We start from the raw sequence: 21,822 nt of genomic DNA on the forward strand, positions 1-21,822 counted from the left end.
AAGTGAAGAAAGGTTGAAGTGTGGGAAAAACGATGGTGGCTTCGTTCTTCGGAAATACAGGCCATTACGCAACAATTGTTTTAGAGCAGTTAATGCAGAGTGGTACACCAATATTTGTTTGCCACTTGTCTTTGAAAAAGTTCGGGAGAAACGACCTCGCAGCAGAATCCTCCTTCATCACGACAACGCCTCGGCGCACACCGCCAGGCGAACCATCGACGAGACATCAAATGTGGAATTACTGGGTCACCGCCATACAGCCCCGACCTTGCACCTTGTGATTTCTATTTATTCCCCAAAATAAAAGAAAAACTTCGCGGTAAACGTTTTGTGAACGCTGAGGAAGCAGTCGCTGCGTTTGAAAGAAAGGGCCGTCGAAGAGACACCTAAGGAAGAGTGGGCAAGGTGGTTCTCCCAATGGTTCCATCGGATGCAGCGATGTATTGACGTAAAGGGACACTATTTTGAAAATATATAATAAAACTAATATTATACTTAGTAGAATGCTCAGTTTTTGATTTTCTAAAAACTTTCAGTTTCACCCTCGTATGACGTGTGTTTGCATACAGGTCAAATAAATTGCGTTGTTCTCACTGTTAGCTCAGTAAGTTGTCATGCTGAGGTAAGTGCATTCTTCTGTACCTACTTGCGTCAGGGGAAAATGAGATGTATAGGATTTTACGTTGTAGGAAATCAGGATACTATATTTTTTCTTATTCCCTAAAACAATTTAATAATCAAAATCCATTATTCAATCATTCACATAAAAACTACATATAATTTCATACAGAAATACGGTTAAATATATTTCTCTTAAATCTAAACTACATTCATAGTTTCGTGGGTAGGTAATATTTTTTTTACATTTTCCCGTATATGCAGTAAATATAATCTTATACAAATCTTTTACATAATACGTATATATACGTATATTTTATACTATTTGTGTCGACTACTTTCTGTAAATATCTTGTTCTCAGAAGAATGTAAAAGGTGATTTTTCGTCTCAGGTATTCCGTTCATTTAGGATATGATTCGGCAAAGTCGTTTGTCTAAGTATCTAAGATTAAAGTACGCATAACATTATATATGTAAATAATTAGATACCTATATTTTATGTATATGCAAAAAATATAAGTTATATGAAATTTATTCACAATTATAATAGGTAGGTATAAAGTAAATAAATAGGTTTCAAAGCAGTAACACTTTTAGCAACAATAAAATAATCTTGTGACTAGATTTATTCACTGTGACGTGCATTATATGCCCGATAACGATATAATAACTGTCGGGAACGTTTTTTAACATTCGTCGACGATAACTTCCCCAAAAGGGTATACCTATGTATTTAGTATTATGTATGTGTTGGTCTAAATTTTAAGTAAGTACTTGGATTTTAAGTTGCTTTAACAATACATTAACATTTTCGTATTTTTTTCCATACATATATAGCAACATTTATGATTATCAAATAACACGATTAAATAAATGAATATGTTCTTATTATTCAAAGACTTTAGGCAGCATGAATAAAATTAAATAAAAAAATCAAAATCTAGACACCCTTACAATTGACGATGATATTCTCTCTGACATCTAAGTAGTAGGCTAATAAAGCATTATATATATCAATTTGTGTCCATTCTTTATAAACAAAGTTTTACATTGATATCTTTTTTATGAAAATATGAAATCTGCAGATAAAAAGCCTTTTAGAAAAATAAATGCCCAGTTTTGCGGCAACCAGTAATGTAGCGTTTAATTTATTTAGATCTAAGAAAACATCTACCTTCTCTCTTTTTAAATAACAATCGTTTTGAAATTAACTAAGGGTTAATTGAGAAACGATGACTGACTTTTGTTAATTCCTTTCATACCTCGTTTATGAACGAATTAATAAACTGTGCTAGAAATGTAAAGGCAGTTTTTTTAAAAGGTCCGCAAAACAATCTATTCCGACTAGATTATTTATAACACTACCCCCACAATTAATAAATACATTTATGCTTTAAGAAATTTAAATACCACAGCGAAGCTTCAAATTACAATCACCAAGATGATCAAGGTTGAGAATCTCGCACGTAATTAAATGAAATATAAAAGTTCAAAAGTAACTCAGGAGTACCATTCTATTCAACAGCCGGCGTAGTATCTATGTAGCAGCCTACGAAGCCAAAGGAAAAAAAATAAATTTCGCTAGATACGAAACGTTAGGTACTATAAGTGTATCTTGTAGCCTACGGGCAATCACTACGTCGTCCGAAAGAATATACACAGGGCAAAAAATGGACGTCTGCGTTACCTACGCAGACGTCCATTTTTTGTCGTAGGTGTATTGTCCTATGTTGTTTCTGTAATTTAAACCTCATGGGTTTTTTTTTATTTAATCTTTTTAACTTCGAGTTTTTACAGCAGTTGACAAATATAAGTATTTATTTTTATATCTGCTAATAAAAGTTGATTTTAAACATAAGGAAGATCAACAAATTTTTATTTTTTATTTTAATGGACAAAGAAGACAAAGTAAGTAAGCGAAATTCTCAATCAAGTTCATCTTAAGTGACACATAACACCTATTTGCAAGTCGGTTAACCAAAAATTCCGTTGTCAAGTCAGCGCAAGCGGTCTATTAGTTGTTCGGTTTCTCCTTGTCGTTGCCGTCTTTTTCTTTCTCCTTTTCCTTCTCTTTCTCTTTGTCCTTCTTCTCTTGGAGTTGTTGCAGGTGTGCAGGCAAAGCTTTCAGTATTGCATGAACCTAAAAATAAAATTTGTACATAAGTAGATACTAAGATTTATTGTATAATTGGTTATCATGTTAAGACGCTACTCTGTGCGGTTTGATAGAATCGTAGTAGGTGTATATCTACCTCTTCAGCGACGGCCATCAAGACGAACTCGAACTGTTGTTTTGTGGCGACGGTGCGCGGGCGCTGGTCCCTGATATGCTCCAGCGTGGCCGCGATGTCGATCTCCTTGGCGCCTTTAGCCATGCGGTTTAGGACCATGTCAATTAGGCAATAAGTTCCAGTTCGCCCTGCTCCATCGCTGTTGAAAGAGATGAACATAAATTTTACAGACAAATCTTGAAGGTAACGTAAACTAATTACTCCAATACTTTCTCTTCGTCTAAAATAATATTTCAGGATTTTGGGAAATATCTCAAAACATGTTATAATTTTGCAATAATTAAATTTGCTGATTGCACCCTAAGATCGACTAGAAGGGATTTCGTCAGCGATAAGTCTGCTATGGAATTTGATAATGTCGGACAATATTAAAAATACATACCTGCAATGAACGACAATCGGGCATGATCGCCCCCTGTAGGATTTGTTCACTTTCCTGAAATAAAAAAGGGTAGAATTAATAAGTGAAAAGCAGTTAGTTAGCAAAATAAATCTGGTCATGCATCCAGTTGATTAATAGGTATTCATTATTGGACGCCTGTTTAGTGATCCCTTGTGAAGTCCACTTGATAATTAACAACAAACGGGAAAAAAACCAAATATTTAACCCTTAAATCCAGCGGTTCGGGCTGTGCAAATTTTCAATCAGTGTCCATTTTTTATATAAATGTATTCAGAAGATAGATGTCACAGCACCAACCTTCTGAACTCAAGCAATGCCTTCGTGGAGGCCGGCACTCCGTTTTCAGGCCACGAGAGGAAGTGGAACTGGGTCACAGTGCGGGTCTCGCCGGTGCGCTGGTTCTTCAGGTAGAAGCTGCGGACCAGGTAGTCATCGCACCAGATGTGCTCGCTTACCAGGTGGACCTGAAGGCATAGATTTTATTTTATGCCAACTGTTGCTTGTGGCTATGACCGTGTAATACATAAATGCCCTTTATTCCTTCTCAATGCTCGTTACTTACCGTGGGATTGCAGGAATATCCTCTCTTCAGTTGCTTACTGCATCTTATTGGTTTATGAAATTTAATTGATTGTTAACGTGTATTTCAGTTGGTAGCTACGGGACTACTGGGTCTAAAGGTATCTTTGGAGTACCGGACTACTACGAGTAATAATCTACGACTTTTGTCTGTCCACTTTGTCCGATCTAAGGCATTAACAATTACTTCCCTACCCCAATAAAGCAGCTACATTTTGTCTCACCTCGTAGATATGGTAGAGCTCCGATCCCTCCTCAGGCCAGTAGCGGTGGCACAGTTGCTGTCCGTTTTCTGTGAGTCGAGTTAGCATGACCATGACCACGCTGCCTTGTTCCCAGACCATCTGCCAGAAATCAGGTGCCGTGTGGGCAAGCGGTCCGGCGGCTGCTATGTACGCGGGGTTCCGAGGATCGTGGTCCGTCTATATAAAGACAGAGTTTATACGTTTAGACGTCAGAATTTACTCAATTATATTAATATGATATTTACACAAAAAATATTTGGAGGTGTCAAGATTAAAGATTCAAGCGACCATTCAGGAATGTAAGGTATTAATGAGTTGTAGGAAGTCCAAGAAGGCAGTGTTACTGAAAGCAAATGCGAGAGCAGACGTGCTACATGATATTCCTACTACCCTCCAACCAAAAATTCGTTTTTCCCGGTCTCAAAGAAATTGTCAAGCTAACTTAAATAAGATGGAATTCTGAAATAAAAATTAGAAAAAAATATATCAAAAACACGCAAGCTACTTACAATAGTCGAAGCGTTGATGTAATCAGAGCAGAGATGGTTGGACAGCGTGTTCAGAGTAACCCTGGAGTGGTCGTAGGGCAGCACGTCGGCGTACCGGTTCTTCGCGGCGTTCTCTGCCTTCAGTGCGGCCGCGGTGGCGCAGGGCTCCGCCTCGTAAGCGCACAGGGCCCGCCATTCCTGCTCCAGGCGGTCCTTATTGCGAAGGTGGTCTTCCATGTAAGCCTGAAAGTAAGAATGGTGCATTCTAAAGTAACGTGAAACTCGATGCAAGTTTAAGTCAGCCTTGACTTAATACTCCAACTTTATTATATTATTCTGATTAAAATTTTGAGTTTGCAATAGTTAGGTTCCATTAAAAAATAACCATAATAATTCTTACCAAAACCATGTGTCCAGTAGAAATATCCATGTTAGTTAGCGCTGGTTCCTCACTCCTAAAATAAATAAAAAATGAAGACATTACATTTGCGTTACAAAACTAGAGAGACACAAGTTAGTACAATTGTCGAATACACCGTGGTATTGTTTTTTTTGGGAGGAGGTTCTACGTAGTTTTGCTAAAAAAATTGTATGAATAGCCTTAAACACTTGTACGAACGTTGTTTATGTCCTTTTTATTTTTTATTTTGTTTCTAAAAATTACATAATGCAACCATTTGCCAATTGCTTTTCTACCACGTTACACTTCAAATTATAGGCTAGAGAATGTTTTTAACACCTGGTGATTATTTTAGGTTACCAGTTTATATTATTAATGTAAGTAACTACCATGAAGAAGTGCTGGAGCGAGTGGAGGGCGAGTTGGCGTCAGGCTCGCGTGACAGGGAGGTGATCCGCTGCGGGGGGTCGGCGGGGTGCGGGGGAGCGGCCGTCGTCTGCTGTCCCGACCATTTGCCCGACATGCGGGCTCGACATAACTCCTGGGAAAAGTAGATACATTTATTGTTATTTGTGTAGATTCTCACCCTTACCATTTCCTGGTTGCGTCCTTCTTGGTGAAAAGCTCAGGGTTCTATCGAAGAGTAAGAACAGCGAAGCAATCCTTTCTGACCTCTGCGACCTATCTTTGTTAACCTGATCTATCGAGGTGCTTCCCAAATAGTTGAGGATGTAACTGGAGTAAATCCAAGAGGAAGAAGAAGATTCGGTAGCCTAAATATGTAGCATCAGTACCTTTGACTTAAAAAAGAGACATTGGTAGGTATATGGACGCAGTTGGGTTTGAACCTGGGTTCTTTAGAATGGAATAAAAGGAACTACAGACCTGGTAATCCCTCGTAGCCTCTGTATCAATGTCGGCAGCTGACGAGAGCCCCTGCATCTTCCTCTTGGAGCTCATGTCTCTCTTGACTAGCACGGCAAAGACCACACCGCCCACGATCAGCACGGTGAGGCTGCCCACAAGCGCCAGCAGCACTGGCAGTTCCATGCCGTAGAAAAGGTTCTCGGAAACCCCCATGTGGCGTATAACTGGGCGTTTACTCTGGAAAGAAAAAATAAAAAATAAGGCTGAAAAAAAATTGTAGAAATATCGTTGTTAACGATGACTCTACATTGAGCATAGTCGCAGATATCACACCGAGATTTGGTTGACGAATTGAAGGTATGACCAAAATAACTAGATATCAAATTCGTTTCAAAATAATAGGCTGTTGCTATTTACCTAGGTAACTCTCAAAAACTCCGAAATTAAAGCGGTTTTACTCGTACCTAAGTAACAATTAGGTATATTTTTATCCAAAAATTAAACGCTTCATTCGAATACTTCACATCTATATTTTGGCATACATACCCGAGTTTATGATAACGTAGGTATGCATCAGTCATCATCAAGGTAGCACAAATTTATTATATTTTATCACTAATCCAATGGGAATAAAACGATGCTGAAGCTGTTTTAGAATATGACATTCTCATGTTATATTCAGTCCTAAGTATCTATAAATCGAAATACTCGGATTAGAGATACCTACCCCACGCCCACGTCACCACGCGAAGTTGAACTATGGCTCTATCTATTCAAGGCTAATCCGCTATCTACATAAGTAGGTTTATTATTAGATCAAGTATCTGCGTAGGTAACCATAAGCTGTATTTTTTCACGTGCTTTGCTTTCTGAACCTCATAGGCCCCGAAGTATACAAAATTGAAAAGAGATAACAATTTATTGTGTTTGTGTTATTTCACGAAACTAATGTCGTTATCGAAAACATTGTAAAAATGATCAAGCAAGGCTATCGGTTGTTTAACGAGAAGCTACTGTATAAGCAGGTATACTCGTAGGTATGATGTCTCCCTTACCCGGTCTCCGACACCGGTCGACAAAACTTGCGCACCAGTTTCACGTCGCAAGTCTTCTTTGATGACATCTGCGGAAGTAGGGGTTCACATTAGGTAAGTCACGACAGCACGTCACAGACACGTCAAACTCGACGGCAGAAATGACAACCACTTTCAAAAATATAGGTCAAACATGCAAAACAATAGTTAAAAACGCTGTTTTTATGCCGGGTTTTCTTTATCTCCCATCCATCTATTATTATATTTTTCGATATCCATGATTTATTATTTGTGAAACGCCTCGGGGATGAAAGCTGACTAAGCGAATTGTTATCGGGCAGTCAATATCTCCGCCCTTCAAGGATTCCGCGCGAGTAAGCGGCATTCGAGGATTTTTCGAGATTATGATAAGGCGTGATTTAAATGGGAACTTTGGAAAAAACGAAACGAACGTCACTTGATCTAATCGGGGACTTTTTTGGGCAAAAGTCAGGTCAAGAATTGCATGAATAGATTGATACATGTGGATGAAGTAAAATAAATAGGTACGCAAAGATCGTGACTAATGGAAATTTCGAAGAGGCATGAATAAATATGATAATAGGTTGGGCGAATAGAACATTGAAATCGCGTTTAAATCTTACCAACTCGTCTAGCGACATCAACTGCATCATAGCCTTTGCTATTTTTTTCTACTTTGAAAGTCACTTCACCAGGGTCAACGCTGAAACAAAATAAAATTTATAAGATAATATAAATACCTAATCCTTTTTCAATATAAACTTAGAAATATAAACGCTATAATATTGAAAAATATTTTCTGTAATAATAGCAGTATTCTTGACTAAGTAGTATTGGTAAAATTGAAACTAGATTGAGATATAGATTATTTTAGTTACCGAGGGTTCGTGAAAGTATTCTTTTCTAATCCAAGCATTTCTTCGAGTCTCGTTATGAACGATATGCCTTTCTCCCAGTTAGTAAGGAACCTGGGACAAAATGATTGATATTGAATAAATAAACTGATGCGTTAAAGAAATACTCGCATTTTAATGTTTAATTTTTGGAATAAAACTGTAGAAAAAAAGGAAATTACCTGTTTTTGAATAGGACGTAAGCGTAGGAAGGATCGTAGTCGTAATCATTATGGTCATGACCTCCATTATGGCCCGATTTTTGTGCTTCTGGAGATCCATGAGCTGAAAATTAAGACTTTGGTAAATTTGTATATTGGAGCCCATAAAATTGTAGGTACCTAGTATAACATCGACCATATAGACTGGTGGTTACATGCAAATTTGTATTCAAACGATTTTTATGTTGCAGTTTAAAACCATTCCTAGAGTTTGATTTTACAAAAGAAAAATCGTAAAACACACGTATCACGCACATCGATTTTAGATATAAAATTTAAAATGTGGGTATTTTTTAAGTTCAACATTTAAATATAATTGATTAAACGGTGCAATAATGCAAGTAATCTAAACATTTATAAATCGTGACAATAAATGGGAATGAATAATGTAAAATTATTTTATTTTATTTACTTTAAAAAGAGATTATCATACAAAAGACATAAATACATGACATACATAAAAACACACAAACAACATAAGGAAGATAACAAGAAACAAAGCGTCATGCTTTTATGAAAATTAAAATGTGCTCGAGGTGGGAAAACATTTAGTGCAGATTTCTAGACAAAATATGGAAGTGCATCATAAGTTTGAGGACATTTATTATTATACTGATGCAGCAATGCGGTAAAAGACGTAAGTAACTTGAAATCATTAATGGGAACATCGATCTAAAACAGTTAACTGATGCCGCCGTGACACTAACCTGTCACTGATTTATTGTGGTATAAAATCTTTAATGTTTTAGCATCCAGGCGCGGCCCGGGCTTTTTAACATCGTCTCTTTCCCTACGCATAAATCCCCACTCATTAGTTAGTAAATCTTGAATATCCTCGGAATAAAAATTTGAATTTTCACCTGAAACATGTTCGGTAAATGTAACACCCTCAAACTGGTGTGAGAATCCCTTCCGGGCCGAGCTTCTTGTTATTTAAGGGCCTATTTTATACAAAGTAATGAAGAAAATAATATAGATTAACATAACGTGAAACGAAAATAAAAAAGTAAATAATATGACGGGTTTGTTGATATGAGTGATATAATGTGGCCGTATTATCTACAATACCAACAAAACATTGAAGCAACAGAAATCTTAAATTTGAATTACATGATTTTACTGATTGCGTGTTTACCTGACTCGCCTTGTAACTCATCAGCTTTCATCGGACCTCCCTCCGCGTATAGGGCACCTTGTGGTTTTAATTTAGAATTCACTATTTCCCGCCAATAGTTCATGAGATACTGCATATTTTTTGATGGTTTTGGTGGCATACTATTCATGTTGTTGTTATCTACAATTACATCATATTTTGCAATAACTACACTAACTATACAAAAGATTTATAACTAAATAACATAACTTATAAAAGTAAACAAAATTACCTTGAACATGATATGGATCATGTTCTCCACTACCAGCATCAAATGGCATCTCATCCAAACCATCTTCATTAAAATAAATCCTTGGTTCTGGTATGTCGCTGTCCTCGTACTCAAACGGGAAGTTTTTCTCCGCAAAACTTTGTTTGTATTTCTCTAAAGCATTTGAACGTACTTCAGCATCCAATGGAGAATATCGATTACCCGTAAGATACGCTGCTGTATAAGGCGGAGGTTTAGTTTTAAATTTACGAAAACGCACGCCTAAACCATCAACATCTGGGTAAATATTCGGATCAAGTGGGACTTGGTTATCATCGGGTAGGGATTTCTTCTCTTTGTCTATTATAACACTAGCATCGTCATTATTGTGAGCTCTAGCGTTTTCAGCTTTTATTCTTTCTCTGAATCCCTCAAATGGTAAAACTACAGGTGAATCTTCATCAGCGCTCATCATCATCAAATCACGTAATTTGTCGCTTGGCGTTTCTTCGTCATTGTTGATTAAATCTATATCAAACATGAAAGAATGTTATTGAAGAATCATATTCAGAGTCAAATGACGAAAAAAAACCACTCATTAGTAGTACGCTTACCCTTTGGTATTATATAGGGCGTAGGATCGTCATCGGGCGAGTAAGGTGGACTATAAACTTCATTAGCAAAATCCGTATCAACTTTAGCTGAATTTGGGGTGAACCTTACAAACGCTGTTTCATCCGGTTCAATCTGAAAAAGTAACTATATTATAGCAGATGTGTAAATTTATATTTATTCCGATAATCATCTTGTTTAGGGAGAATTTCATCTTTTATTACCTCTGTATTCTCATCTTCGAGGGAATCCGAACTAAGTTTGGGGTCAGCAAATTGGTCACAGATTTTATTGTTCACCTCGGCTGGATCCCTGAAACAATTTGTAAGTATTATAACATCAATAAATTTCAAAATCAGGTCTCTCTAATATTTACCAAATTTTATTAGATTACCTGCCCTACCTGTCTCTACTGAGGGGTAACCCTCCGGGAAAGAAGCGTGATTTTATTTTTATTTTATTAGATTCAAATTGCAGAAAATTTTTACGTCAGTATCTTTAAACTTTATATTGAGGCTTATCAAGCTATACTTACAAGCCTTGTCGCAGTGTGTACAGCATGGCTTGCAGTTCGCACTGCGTGTACGCATGCTCCCAGCGGTACCCGCGCGACGCCAGCCGCTGCAACTCGTCTTCAAACCATTGCAACTGTTCCGTACTCATATCGTACCTGACGAGAACGGTGAAATGTCAGAAATCATTTATAACAAAAATAATTGATGCTATAGTAGGTTCCCAGTGATATGGGAGTCTAGCCTCCCATCCAGTACATGATTTTGCTGACATATCCATCGAAGTTAAATTGATCGTTAAAATATGCATCATACGTAGTGTAAATTTCTAAATGCACATGTTACATCAATGATTTTCATACGTCATTGACTTTTTGCTAGCTACTAATTATAAACCGACTTTCTCTTGAATGGATTATATAAATAACAAGCTAGCTAATTGATTTCCTCGAACGACCAATGCAAGTTTCCTGCTTAAGCTAAATATTGAAATGCTTATAGCACCGTATTTAGTTATGCAATAAAGTTGGAAGTTATGTTTGATATCTAGACTACATTGGAAGTCTGAACTTACTTGTACAGGGACCCATCTTCTGGTTCTTCGTCGTAGATCAAAATACACTTCCCGAAAGCGAAATCTAGAACATCAATATACATATAACTAATATTTGTTGGCTAACATACTACAACTCGCAAAATTTTATTTGTAAAGGAAAATCAATTATTTGTGTAACCATATTAAAGTCTAGCGACCGGATAAGCCTACGCCCATGGTACGAACATAGCCTGTAATACTCGCAGTGAAAGAATATTCATAAATTCCGAAAATATGCGTGTTGCTTTTCCTTTTGGCAGTAAAAGAAATGTGAGCGAAAACATCAAAACAATGTAAATGATATTTGGAAAAAATCATTTTATGATAGAAGGAAGTAGCGCTGCCACTGGATAAACCTGAGATTATTCATAATTAATATTAGTTACACTTTTAGCATTTAACCATGCCTTTTTTCATCAACTAGTCGGAACATGAAAGTATACCAAAACGAGCCTAGTCTTTTGCGAGCAATATATATTACCGGTGGCAGTGGCCTTCATTGCTCATTGGTAGAAGTGAATAATAAAGAAGATTATACAAAAATAGTACTTACCGTCGTAACACCATTCCACTCCTTCCACGCATAACGACGCGCTGAATAAGCAACCTGTATGTAAAACAAAAAAAAAATGTATTCCCCTATATTATCTCAATCAATTTATCAAAAACCTTAATTGTTAACTTATTCACAGAGTTCAGAGCGGAGTCGCAATTTGGTATATCCCCTGTATCTGTAGTATTATCCAAAATACCTTTTCCTGGATCGTGGTCAAAGGCGGACCAGGGTGAGTGCACTAGCAGAACCAATACTAGGAGGAAGATGATGACGTGTCACGTATAGATGTCACCACAAAACCAGAACGACAGTCTGCAATAGTCCATTTTCTTCATTGCAAATGCTCCTAAATTTTTATATAAACTTTTACAGGTGTACTGTATGTGGATATGAGTTACATGTATTACTTAGTTTGATTCCTAACCAACGCTCTTACGATGAGTAAAACATTCTAAGAAACCTTCAGGCAATTTTAAACCATTATCTAATATAGGCAGGTTCCCCTGCAAAGATAACAGATGTCAGACGGGGTCGCTTCGTATAAAAGCCTGACTTACCCATAGGCAGAATTATGGTTATATATAGCAGCTCAGACTCCTTTCCAGAGACGACGTCACGACGTAACCAGAACTAACGATACGACGACAATTCCAAGCAAATTTTGCGAAAGTTGTATTTTAGACGTAGACATGTACTGATACAATGTACATGGCCCTTTCTATTCCAATAATTCAGACACAATTTCGCGGCCTACGCCCTTACAATATCTAGGGCACTCGACGATTTACAACGCCGGATAATGTAAGCTACGTAGATATTAAGCCCATTTGCTGACACGTGTCCCGGTAAATGGTTATGTATTAATTATACAACTGTTATGGCGAATTAAAGTCCCGATTTTATCCTTACCTCTCTGGAGAGGAGCCCAGGACGCACCTTTAACCATGATCTTGAATTGGGTGGAACAGATTTTTATACGAAGCGACTCCCGTCCGACCTTCGCAACCTTTGGATAGTAGTAACACATCCAGTTACCTGAATATGCAGGTTTTCTTATGGTGTTTTCCCTAACCGTTAAAACCTTTTTTTATGTTAGCACTCAAACTAATGAGCATAACTCAGAAAAGAGTAATTGGTTCGTGGCCGAGTTAGAATTTTGCGTATTTTGCGCGACAAATTAATAATCTTTTCAAGCCCTAATATACCCATATCAAAACATATACACAATACAACAATTATAAAGTCCCTGACTCCAAGGTGGTTAATTAATTAAATATTCTAGTTACAAAAGTTTAAAGCCATATTTCATGACGAGGGTTCGTTGTCTCTCGGTAAATACCTGTTTTAGTCAGAAACAATGTTGGAATGTTGTTGTTAATGTAAGTGACAGAGATTATGAATACAGTTAGCAATTTTCTTGACAAAGACCATTCGCTTTGAAAGGATTTCTGTCAATTCTCATACAAACGAAGTTATAGTTAATGTAAGTATCAGATCCGCCTTGTAAAACGAAAAATACTGTCTACTTTGCCGAATTTCAGAATATTCTCTATTAATAAACCTATAGATTAAATAAACATACCAAATTTTAAATTTCTAGACCTAGGGGTTTTGGCTGTGCATTATAATGTCAGTCAATCAGTAAGGCACTGGCTTCTTTTAAATATGTATATAAGATATTTAGATTTGTATTCAGCTGGTAAAGAAATACTTGCTACTTCAATTTGGCTTATAAATAAATTCGTAGCAGTCCAAGATGTCGTAGCAATGCGCTACGATTTGACAATTTGATGACGAATCTCGTAGCCTACTACTACTAGAGTTGCTCTGTAGCATATGCTACAGAGTCTACGAAAATTAAGATTTAAAACTAAGTAAATCTGTAATGTATAAATATTTTTATGCAATTACTTTAGTAATGTTCTAGTTAGTTATACTTAGAAATTACATAGAAATCTATATTATGATTAAAGTATTAAATAATAAGTTAGTAGTTAATTAAGTATTAAATTATAGAAAATCTTCCAACGTCGGAATGAGCGAACAAATCTATTCTCGTAGCCTCTTTACGACGAAGGCTAGAGAGTATTGCTTTGTCCTCAGAGACAATTCTCTTTGTGTTTCTTAAATTTTATTTTGTTCTTTGTTACATACATACATAATCACGTCTATATCCCTTGCGGGGTAGACAGAGCCTACAGTCTTGTAAAGACTGATAGGCCACGTTCAGCTATTTGGCTTTAAGATAGGATTGAGATTCAAATAGTGACTAGTACAAATAGAATTCAAGTAGTTCTTTGTTATAAAAAGTATATTATAAGAATGTGTTTGTAGAAATAAATAAACGTAATGTGAATGTATCAACATACCTATGTTACCATCGGCGTGCGAGGGCGCCAGCGCGCACAGCAGCGCCAGCGCCCACAGAGCCTGCCGCCGCGACAGGCGGCACATCACATCTGATAAACAAAACAACATTTATTTAATACATACATATGGTCACGTCTATATCCCTTGCGGGGTAGACAGAGCCAATAGTCTTGAAAAGACTGAATGGTCACGATCAGCTATTTGGCTTAATGATAGAATTGAGATTCAAATAGTGACAGGTTGCTAGCCCGTCGCCTAAAAAGGATCTCAAGTTTGTAAGCCTATCCCTTAGTCGCCTTTTATGAAATCCAAGGGAAAGAGATGGAGTGGTCCTATTCTTTTTTGTATTGGTGCCGGGAACCACACTAACTAATATTTAAGGATAATGTTCAGTTACGAAGAGTGGTCAACTTCTCGACTTTCAGTAAACTGATTTTTTCATATTACGTTGGTAAGATATTGTTTTTTCCGACCCAACTACAAAATCTTATAATGCTTTGTATTTCCTTAATTAATAGACGTTCTAGTAAAAGGTCAGGTCAAGAGTATCGGAAACCGAAAAGCTTGCATGAAGAGTTATGAATGTGGATGAAGTGAAGGAAGTATGAAGGGATCGTGGAAAGATGTGATCTCTGCCCTCCCCACTGAGAAAGCGTCTTGATTTATGTTTTGTATGTTAGGCTCTCTTAGACCTTAAAGACTTAATTCAACCAAAAGCTAAACAAATAGTATAACAAAAAGTGATTCCCAGTCGCACTTCCCTTTTGTCTAAGATCTTCATACAGTTTTCTATGGAGTAGAAGAGTACATTTAGAAAGTCGTATACCTAACACAGCACATATACGCACAATAATATCACTCAGTCACGAAACTAAGTAACAAAACATATTTACAAAGAACTAAGTTAAGACGGTAACCTAAATCATACATCAACACTGGTAGGCAAATGGAAACTTTTCAGGCAAGGTAAACACGACAATCCATCTTTGTTTGTCGGAGTTCGTCCCATATAACTACGTCCTCGAAACTTTATTAACTTCAAATTGCGTTTTTTGGATACGAGAGCTTCAAAATGAACCTATGTCAAAAGGAAAACATGCAAAAATATTTTCATATTAGCTACCTACCTACCTACCTATAATATAACTCAACGTGGCTTGTTCCTTTTAATAGATCTCATTCAAGGGAACAAACAAGGCGAGAAAATCCTCTTCTCGAAGTATAGAACATATGATATGGTTTAACTCTTTCAATTGACTACCTGCCAGATTGATAGTGGTCTTAAACAACTCTTATTGTTATAGCTACTTGCCTACGGCATTTCTACTAAGTACCTGTTTGTTCTTAGTTTATTTTTTGTTTTAATTTGGCTTTATATATTTTCGAATTTGTAGAAATCGAGTTATCGAAATTAGATTGTCTAAAATACTTGCGCTGTTCACTGGACATAAGTAGTTAATTTTTTATAAAAGCATCCATGCTAAGGTCCATGATGTTCAGATTGTTCAGATATTCGCAGACTCGACTCTCCATAAACTTATGTGAAGTTAACCTCTGCTAAAGTTTACCCTACACGAATCACGCAAAACGAAGTACCTAAGGGTTTATTGTGAGACTTGCTCATTTGATTTGAAGCTCACGTAGGTTCAATAAGCGCTCTGGGACTAAGAGTTATGTGACTGGGACGAAGAAACTTCTACGTTTTTACAGTCGGTTGCCTGTCCTCGAAACCTCAGAACTCCGTAACACACGTCCTTTTGATAGTATAATTTGCAACCTACCTGTGACTAGCTTTTTAACGGCGAAGGAATTTTCAAAATCGTTTCAGAATTTTTCGCCTTTTCAAACAAAGTTACAAACTTTACTTCTTTATAATATTGGTAGGTATTGTAGGGGGTAGGTATATATTTACTTAGATTTTCGTAAAAATTCAAGATAAACCACGTTTGAAATGTTTTAAATCACCACTTTTCCCGTATAGAACTATTAATCTGTAAAGTATTGGCTACTTCAAACTAACATATTGTTTAATTTTAAGACTGAATAGTTTTATCGGAAGATATTTAATTAAATTTAAGATTCCAAGGCTATTCATGGAACGACAAATTCCTTATTTTGTCGCCGAATCAATTCCGATACAGGCGCGGCCTGGAGGCGGGATCCAATAATGTTGATTAATTTTGGAGGCACAAGATGGTAGCAGTATTTGAACAACATTGTCCAATACCCTAAGAGCTTTATATCATGTAGATAATCTTTATATTATTTAGGAATCGGCAGTTGTTCGTCACTTTCTTTTGAACTAAGCATATAGATTGCACTGAAGAAGTAAGTATATATTCTGAATACTGACAGATATGAATTTAAATTTCAGTCAGTAAGAAAAATGAATTACAATTAATTTTCAGTTAAAACTTAACCAGGTACCTAGATACGTGTATACCTACCTACTTCAATTCAAGTAGGTATACACGCGTCAGTGTTATGCAATTTCTTCTTTGAACAGAAACAGTACTAAGTTATTGTTAAGGTGAATACTATAATATCTCTTAGCTTAAAAAAGTCTCCTTAATTCTAAGAAACTGCTAGGTTGAGTGCAGCGAATTATTTAAGGTAAAAAATGTCCAAAGTTCTGTGATGTTTATCGATTTGTCGATAAAACAGCCTGAAAACTAAATACATAAGTAAAAAAACTATAAGTGTCTAGCGATATACTTGTATGTTTCTCTATATTATACTGTGCTATGACAGCGTTGGACACATTTAACTTTCAGTCTTTATTTTTTTATATTGGTGCATTGATCGGGGCGAACTGAAAGTAATTTTAAATCAGCCTGTTGAGAGAACGTGACCGCAGGTTGCGAAAATAAACTTTACAACTTTAACTCCTCAGGAAAACATCAAAATGCTTCGTTGTTTTTAAATCAAAAGTCGCAAACAGTCGACTGATTTCTATCCATATAGCATAAAAGTAAACAACAGAAGCATAATCTAAGTCAGACTTATAAAAAAGTCTGAGTCACTAATTGAGCAAACAGCTAAGCTACTTAGTTGCATATCTTCTGTTATAGAATTTTATGATAGGACCATTATTTAGAGAAAATATGAAGCTAGTATTCACCCTTAAGAAGCAAAAATACCTCATTCGCTGCACGAGCGCGCGTAACTATACTCGAGAATTTCATTTGAACGTGAGCTTCTCACACTCGAATAAAATTGCAATTTCTGCTTTGCTTAGTTTTAAATTTAGTAGACTATATAACAATAAGTGGAATTTTCTTGTATGTGCTGCTAATAAATAGAAATTTAAGTAGTTATTTACATGGAATGGAGCGCGTGAACATCTTAGATTTTTTGGGTTCAGTACCCAAAGGGTAAAAAACAAACACTGGGAGGTCTGAGAAAAAAATGGCTCCGTGTTTAGGGTACCATTAGACATTGTGGAGTTAAGGATAAGTGATGATTAATGAAAGTTTTCGCTTCAGATTTGTGGTCGTGTATCTTGCACCAACTTAATGATAAGATGATGATTAATTAAGTAAATTATTGACTTTCCATCCGAACCCATATCATGCGAAACTCGCTCTCTCTAACTCACTCCAAGCGCCACTCAAGAAAAAGTGTTTATTTATACTATCTTTATTTCGTGTTACCACCTGGAACTCGAGCGGCCCTCTCATTACGTTGTTTTGATGGCACTTTGAAGTAATTTTATCTTTATTGCCCGTTAAATTTTCATTCCAGATTTAAGTAACCAGATATAATATACGGTTGGCGTCTTTGCGTTGGTTCAGTGGTCTACTTAGAACCGTTATTCTTTAAGACAGTTATACGGAGCCGAAACTAACCAGAAACGAATTTCCTTCTTGAGATAATCAAACGTATAAACTATACCTACTGCAACCACTTGTATTAAAAGTCGTATGAAAAAAGTCGTTCAACCGTGAAAATTTAATTGGCTTGTTCACAAACATCTTGCGTAGGTCGTTTCATAGAAGGAAGGTATATAATTCAGGCAACATTCAGATATACACACCCCACGAGGGTAACAAAGAACGGGCGTGGGTTGGACGGGTTTCTTTGAAGAGTGGACATGACTACAAAACGAATAAAAGATTTGGATTATACGAGTACCCTATCGGATTCCTTTTATTAAAGATGCAAAGATTGTAAAGGTACAATCAAAGTAAAGCTCAAGGATACTGTATAACATCCATTGGACACTAATATTTTAAGTAAATGTAAAAGGATGTTTGTCTGTCCTTCTTCACATCAAAACCACTTAATACTACACAAATACTAGGACAAAATCGTCCCACTTGTCTCACCATGGGACAACTCAACGTGGACAAGTGGAATACATATATGTTGTGTGAAGTACGAATAAGGATATAGGGTACTTTATCACGCGGACGGGGCCGCGGAAAAAAGCTAGCTAGCTTTCCTTCTCACAATTATCGTTTGAAACGATTATGGGAATCTTTCATCTAGTGCAACAAACATGATTCAAGCTAGGTAAGATTCTCCTGTTAGCTGTATCATGGAGATCAGATGGGAATCACTCGTGTCGTGGAATTACCTGATCTACCTTACCCACTCATGAATTATGATCATAGATAGATCCCTGGCTCCACCTAGCGAGGATATATCCAGAACAAAGACTAGAAAGATGATGATTATGAAATAGCGGGTAATGTCGGCACAGATCACATTACTAATTTCAGGATTTCAGGTTATATAGACCTTCACGAATGACACAGTTTGCAATTTATGATCACAGGGTAGAGAACTGTCAGTTTGTGTGTAAGGGAATCTCAAAATGGATAGTACGTCCCTAATAACGGATAGAAGACAAAAGAACTTCATGTCTTTAGTTGATTCACAATACCTATAAAAATAAAGAGATTTTATCATAAATGATTCATTTCTTCTAGGATACCTAAATTGTAAAGTCGTTATCATGCCATGATTCCCTAAACTATCAAAAACGTTAGGATATCTTAATTTAACTTTTTAAGGAAACCTGTCTCTTATACTGCGATAACTATTATTATAAAATCGGTTGAATATCATAACAACCCACTTTTAATACCTACTTATCCAAAATTATAAGAAACCTACCTAGGGTACCTATCTAAATCTTATTAAGCACGAGTGGTCTTTGAATTGATAGCGCAAGGATTAATTAATGCATCTACCTATCTATACCTATAATATAAGAGCTAAGTGGATAAACCTATTACCGCAGTAAAAGGTAACACATCAACCTTATGACAACAACGAAATAAAAGCCCTACTCACATTAATCAAAGCACTTATCAAAGAATCGACTACCAGAGATGAGAGTTCTAGAGCTTTCATAGCTTTACGAACAATAAATACAGTGACTATTGCAAATCGAGTTTGTGAGAATTAAATCTTGAAATACTTGGGTAGTATATGTACTTTTATGTATGTATGTCGATCCTCTGACGTAGGCTACAGCTCATGCCCTTTAGAGCGGCCCACGCAATCTGCCGATTATATGCCGTTTTTATAAACTAAATTAATTCTACTTTTACGTACAAAAGCATCTAATACACCTAATGCGTATAAAAATAGTTCACTTTGGATATTTTTATTTAGTTAAAAAAATTAGAATGAAATAAGTACACACAGCACATAAAATCGAACCAAAACATTTACAAACAGCTATTTCCGAAATGATATCTTAGGTTTTTAAGCTGGTCATAACGTCAGCGGTTGATAAACAAATACCCCGGAGCGAAAGGCAATGAAATCGTTATTAGGGGTCGTGTAACAGGTTTCACGGTAAAGTACAGTCATGGCGAGCGTGCAAAACAGAAACACAGCGCATTTCTCCTCGCGAGGTCTTTGAGAATTATTTACGCACCGTTTAGAGCCGCCAATGAGTCCAAAGCATATCCGTGGAACAGCAGGGCACTAATATCGTTCACTATAAGCACTGGGACTCAGGTAGATTCGTTTTAATAGCGGACGCGAAGCCACAGCTGTGACTGTGAAACGGGCTTGCGCACTCCGCTCTATCGATCCTAGAGTTGTCCATTCACACGGTACCACTTCTGCCGCCTACATAACGACGCGACCGATCCTATGTTCGACACCAATCATCATTAGATAACGCGATATTAGCATTCGGCTCTTGAGGCTTCCCCTCTTGAGTACTTCACATGGACACCAATTAGACCAGCTGATAATATAGATATTTCCCTCCCTCACCTTGATTTGTTATCATGCGCTTTTATGCTGAATATTTAGAGGATCAGTTCAAAACTAAAGGAACTGTATGTATTAGACACTGGTATTAAGCGTTGTATTGTCACTGAATGTTATTCACATTAGTGAAACTAAAAAGTAAGTAGTGTAACGACACCCACGCTGTTGTCAAAAATAACGTCAGTACAGAAGAATAAGGTCTTCCGCATGATTTAGGAATCAGGTAAATTAAACTGTTTTAAAAAAATTGTAACATTTTAAAACTGATTCAATTTAAATGAAGATCTAGGCTTTTAATGTATTTTTAATTATCTCGTTTTCACGTAACATCTTTACTATGTACCTATGCGTTGTTTAACCAAATGAAGTTATTTCTATACTGTGCCATATTTTTACCCACTATGGTTATCGCGATCCTGAATGCTAATGACGTTGTTACGCTGCCATTGCCGTCAACTTATAAAGCCGGCCAAATACCTACCCAAAGTAGCAACTATACCTACAGGAATTACCGACGTACAGTTAGGGATAATCTGTTTTTGATTATATTATTTTATACCAAAATGTAAGTATCTACTTACGTTAACATTGACTTATACCCTCGTTTTAAGATACGTTGGTATAAATGACTTAGTGAACATTCACTTAAGATCGATATTAGGTACACTACGAGTATATGTACTTAAATTAAGTTTTCTGATGTTTCTTCATATCTTATTACTAAAGAATTTTCATGCAATTCTTAATCATTCGTGTTCAATAATTAAGTTCTATAACTTATGTAGGTAGGTATAATAGGTATTTTGTATTTTTTACAAAAGTTATAAGTAACTACTTTTTGTACAGTAAAGTTGAAATATATATAAATACATCAGTCAACTGGATTAGTAGGTAACTGGAACGGTTGCGGAGGTTAAATAGAGTCGCTTCGTATAAAAACTATCCCGAACCATAGGCCTATAGGACCCTACGCTTCTCTTCAGAGAGGCGGTACTAACGCCAAAAAGATAATAACTTTAGTAAGGAATCCTAAAACGTTTATATATTTTTATCACCAACAATTTATCTTACTAATAATAGGTCTTTGATCTTTGGTTTGACCTTTTAACATTGGTACAAAGGTAATCGCAGGGGATTTTTAGTCGTTCTCCTGTTATGTGGGTGTACCTTTGAAGTAATGAGTAGGCACTGATCTCGAAAATTAGGTATCTACCAGACCTTTAAATAAAGATTTTTAGATATGAGTAATGTCTTTAAACCTAAATATAAAGGGTAATCATAAACGAACTAATTAGGGTTACTTTTGCCCGCGAATTCTATCGCCGTAAAACCAAATCTGTTGGATAAAGTTCACTGACGATCACAATACAAAGCTCATGCAGAGTATTTGTACACAATGAACAACATGTCTTTGTGGCTCACTGTACTCTATAATTAAGTAGATTATGGAAAAGGCGATAAAATTTATGCATATAATAAATCTGTACAAGGATAAATTGGTAAATTATAAATAAAA

The 21,822-nt window shown here is 36.3% G+C and overlaps 1 protein-coding gene across 5 annotated transcripts; it reads right to left on the reverse strand.

Moving 5' to 3' along the window:
- Window positions 1-734: 734 nt before the first annotated feature.
- On the reverse strand, window positions 735-20,132 carry LOC106138144 (receptor-type tyrosine-protein phosphatase N2). 5 transcript variants are annotated; one of them, XM_013339201.2, is made up of 23 exons: window positions 19,963-20,132; window positions 14,069-14,158; window positions 11,697-11,750; window positions 11,123-11,186; window positions 10,572-10,706; window positions 10,261-10,348; window positions 10,039-10,171; window positions 9,446-9,952; window positions 9,196-9,354; window positions 8,768-8,920; window positions 8,022-8,124; window positions 7,825-7,914; window positions 7,570-7,649; window positions 6,947-7,014; window positions 5,910-6,128; window positions 5,414-5,565; window positions 5,025-5,079; window positions 4,646-4,867; window positions 4,116-4,313; window positions 3,610-3,776; window positions 3,292-3,345; window positions 2,871-3,048; window positions 735-2,758 (listed from the first exon to the last, which is right to left on the reverse strand). In XM_013339201.2, exons 2-23 carry the CDS (start codon window positions 14,151-14,153, stop codon window positions 2,633-2,635), a joined length of 3,090 nt encoding a protein of 1,029 aa, XP_013194655.2. In that variant the 5' UTR covers window positions 14,154-14,158; window positions 19,963-20,132; the 3' UTR covers window positions 735-2,632. The 5 variants fall into 5 exon arrangements, with proteins under 5 accessions (XP_013194655.2, XP_013194670.2, XP_013194662.2 ...); XM_013339216.2 differs by lacking the exon at window positions 8,768-8,920; XM_013339208.2 differs by lacking the exon at window positions 7,825-7,914.
- Window positions 20,133-21,822: the final 1,690 nt, after the last annotated feature.

This window comes from Amyelois transitella, chromosome 5 (genome assembly GCF_032362555.1).
Source record: "Amyelois transitella isolate CPQ chromosome 5, ilAmyTran1.1, whole genome shotgun sequence".
In the NCBI taxonomy this organism is placed as follows: Eukaryota; Metazoa; Arthropoda; class Insecta; order Lepidoptera; family Pyralidae; genus Amyelois; species Amyelois transitella.

What these genes read in the sequence shown, in the direction of transcription:
- LOC106138144 (XM_013339201.2), bottom strand. Translation starts at nt 14,153, where the DNA reads ATGTGCCGCCTGTCGCGGCGGCAGGCTCTGTGGGCGCTGGCGCTGCTG. An exon ending in CGACCGGTGTCGGAGACCGG is followed by an intron (nt 6,129 to 6,946) that starts GTAAGGGAGACA and finishes TTTTCTTTCCAG; the next exon opens with AGTAAACGCCCAGTTATACG. An exon ending in TGATGGCCGTCGCTGAAGAG is followed by an intron (nt 2,759 to 2,870) that starts GTAGATATACAC and finishes TTTTATTTTTAG; the next exon opens with GTTCATGCAATACTGAAAGC.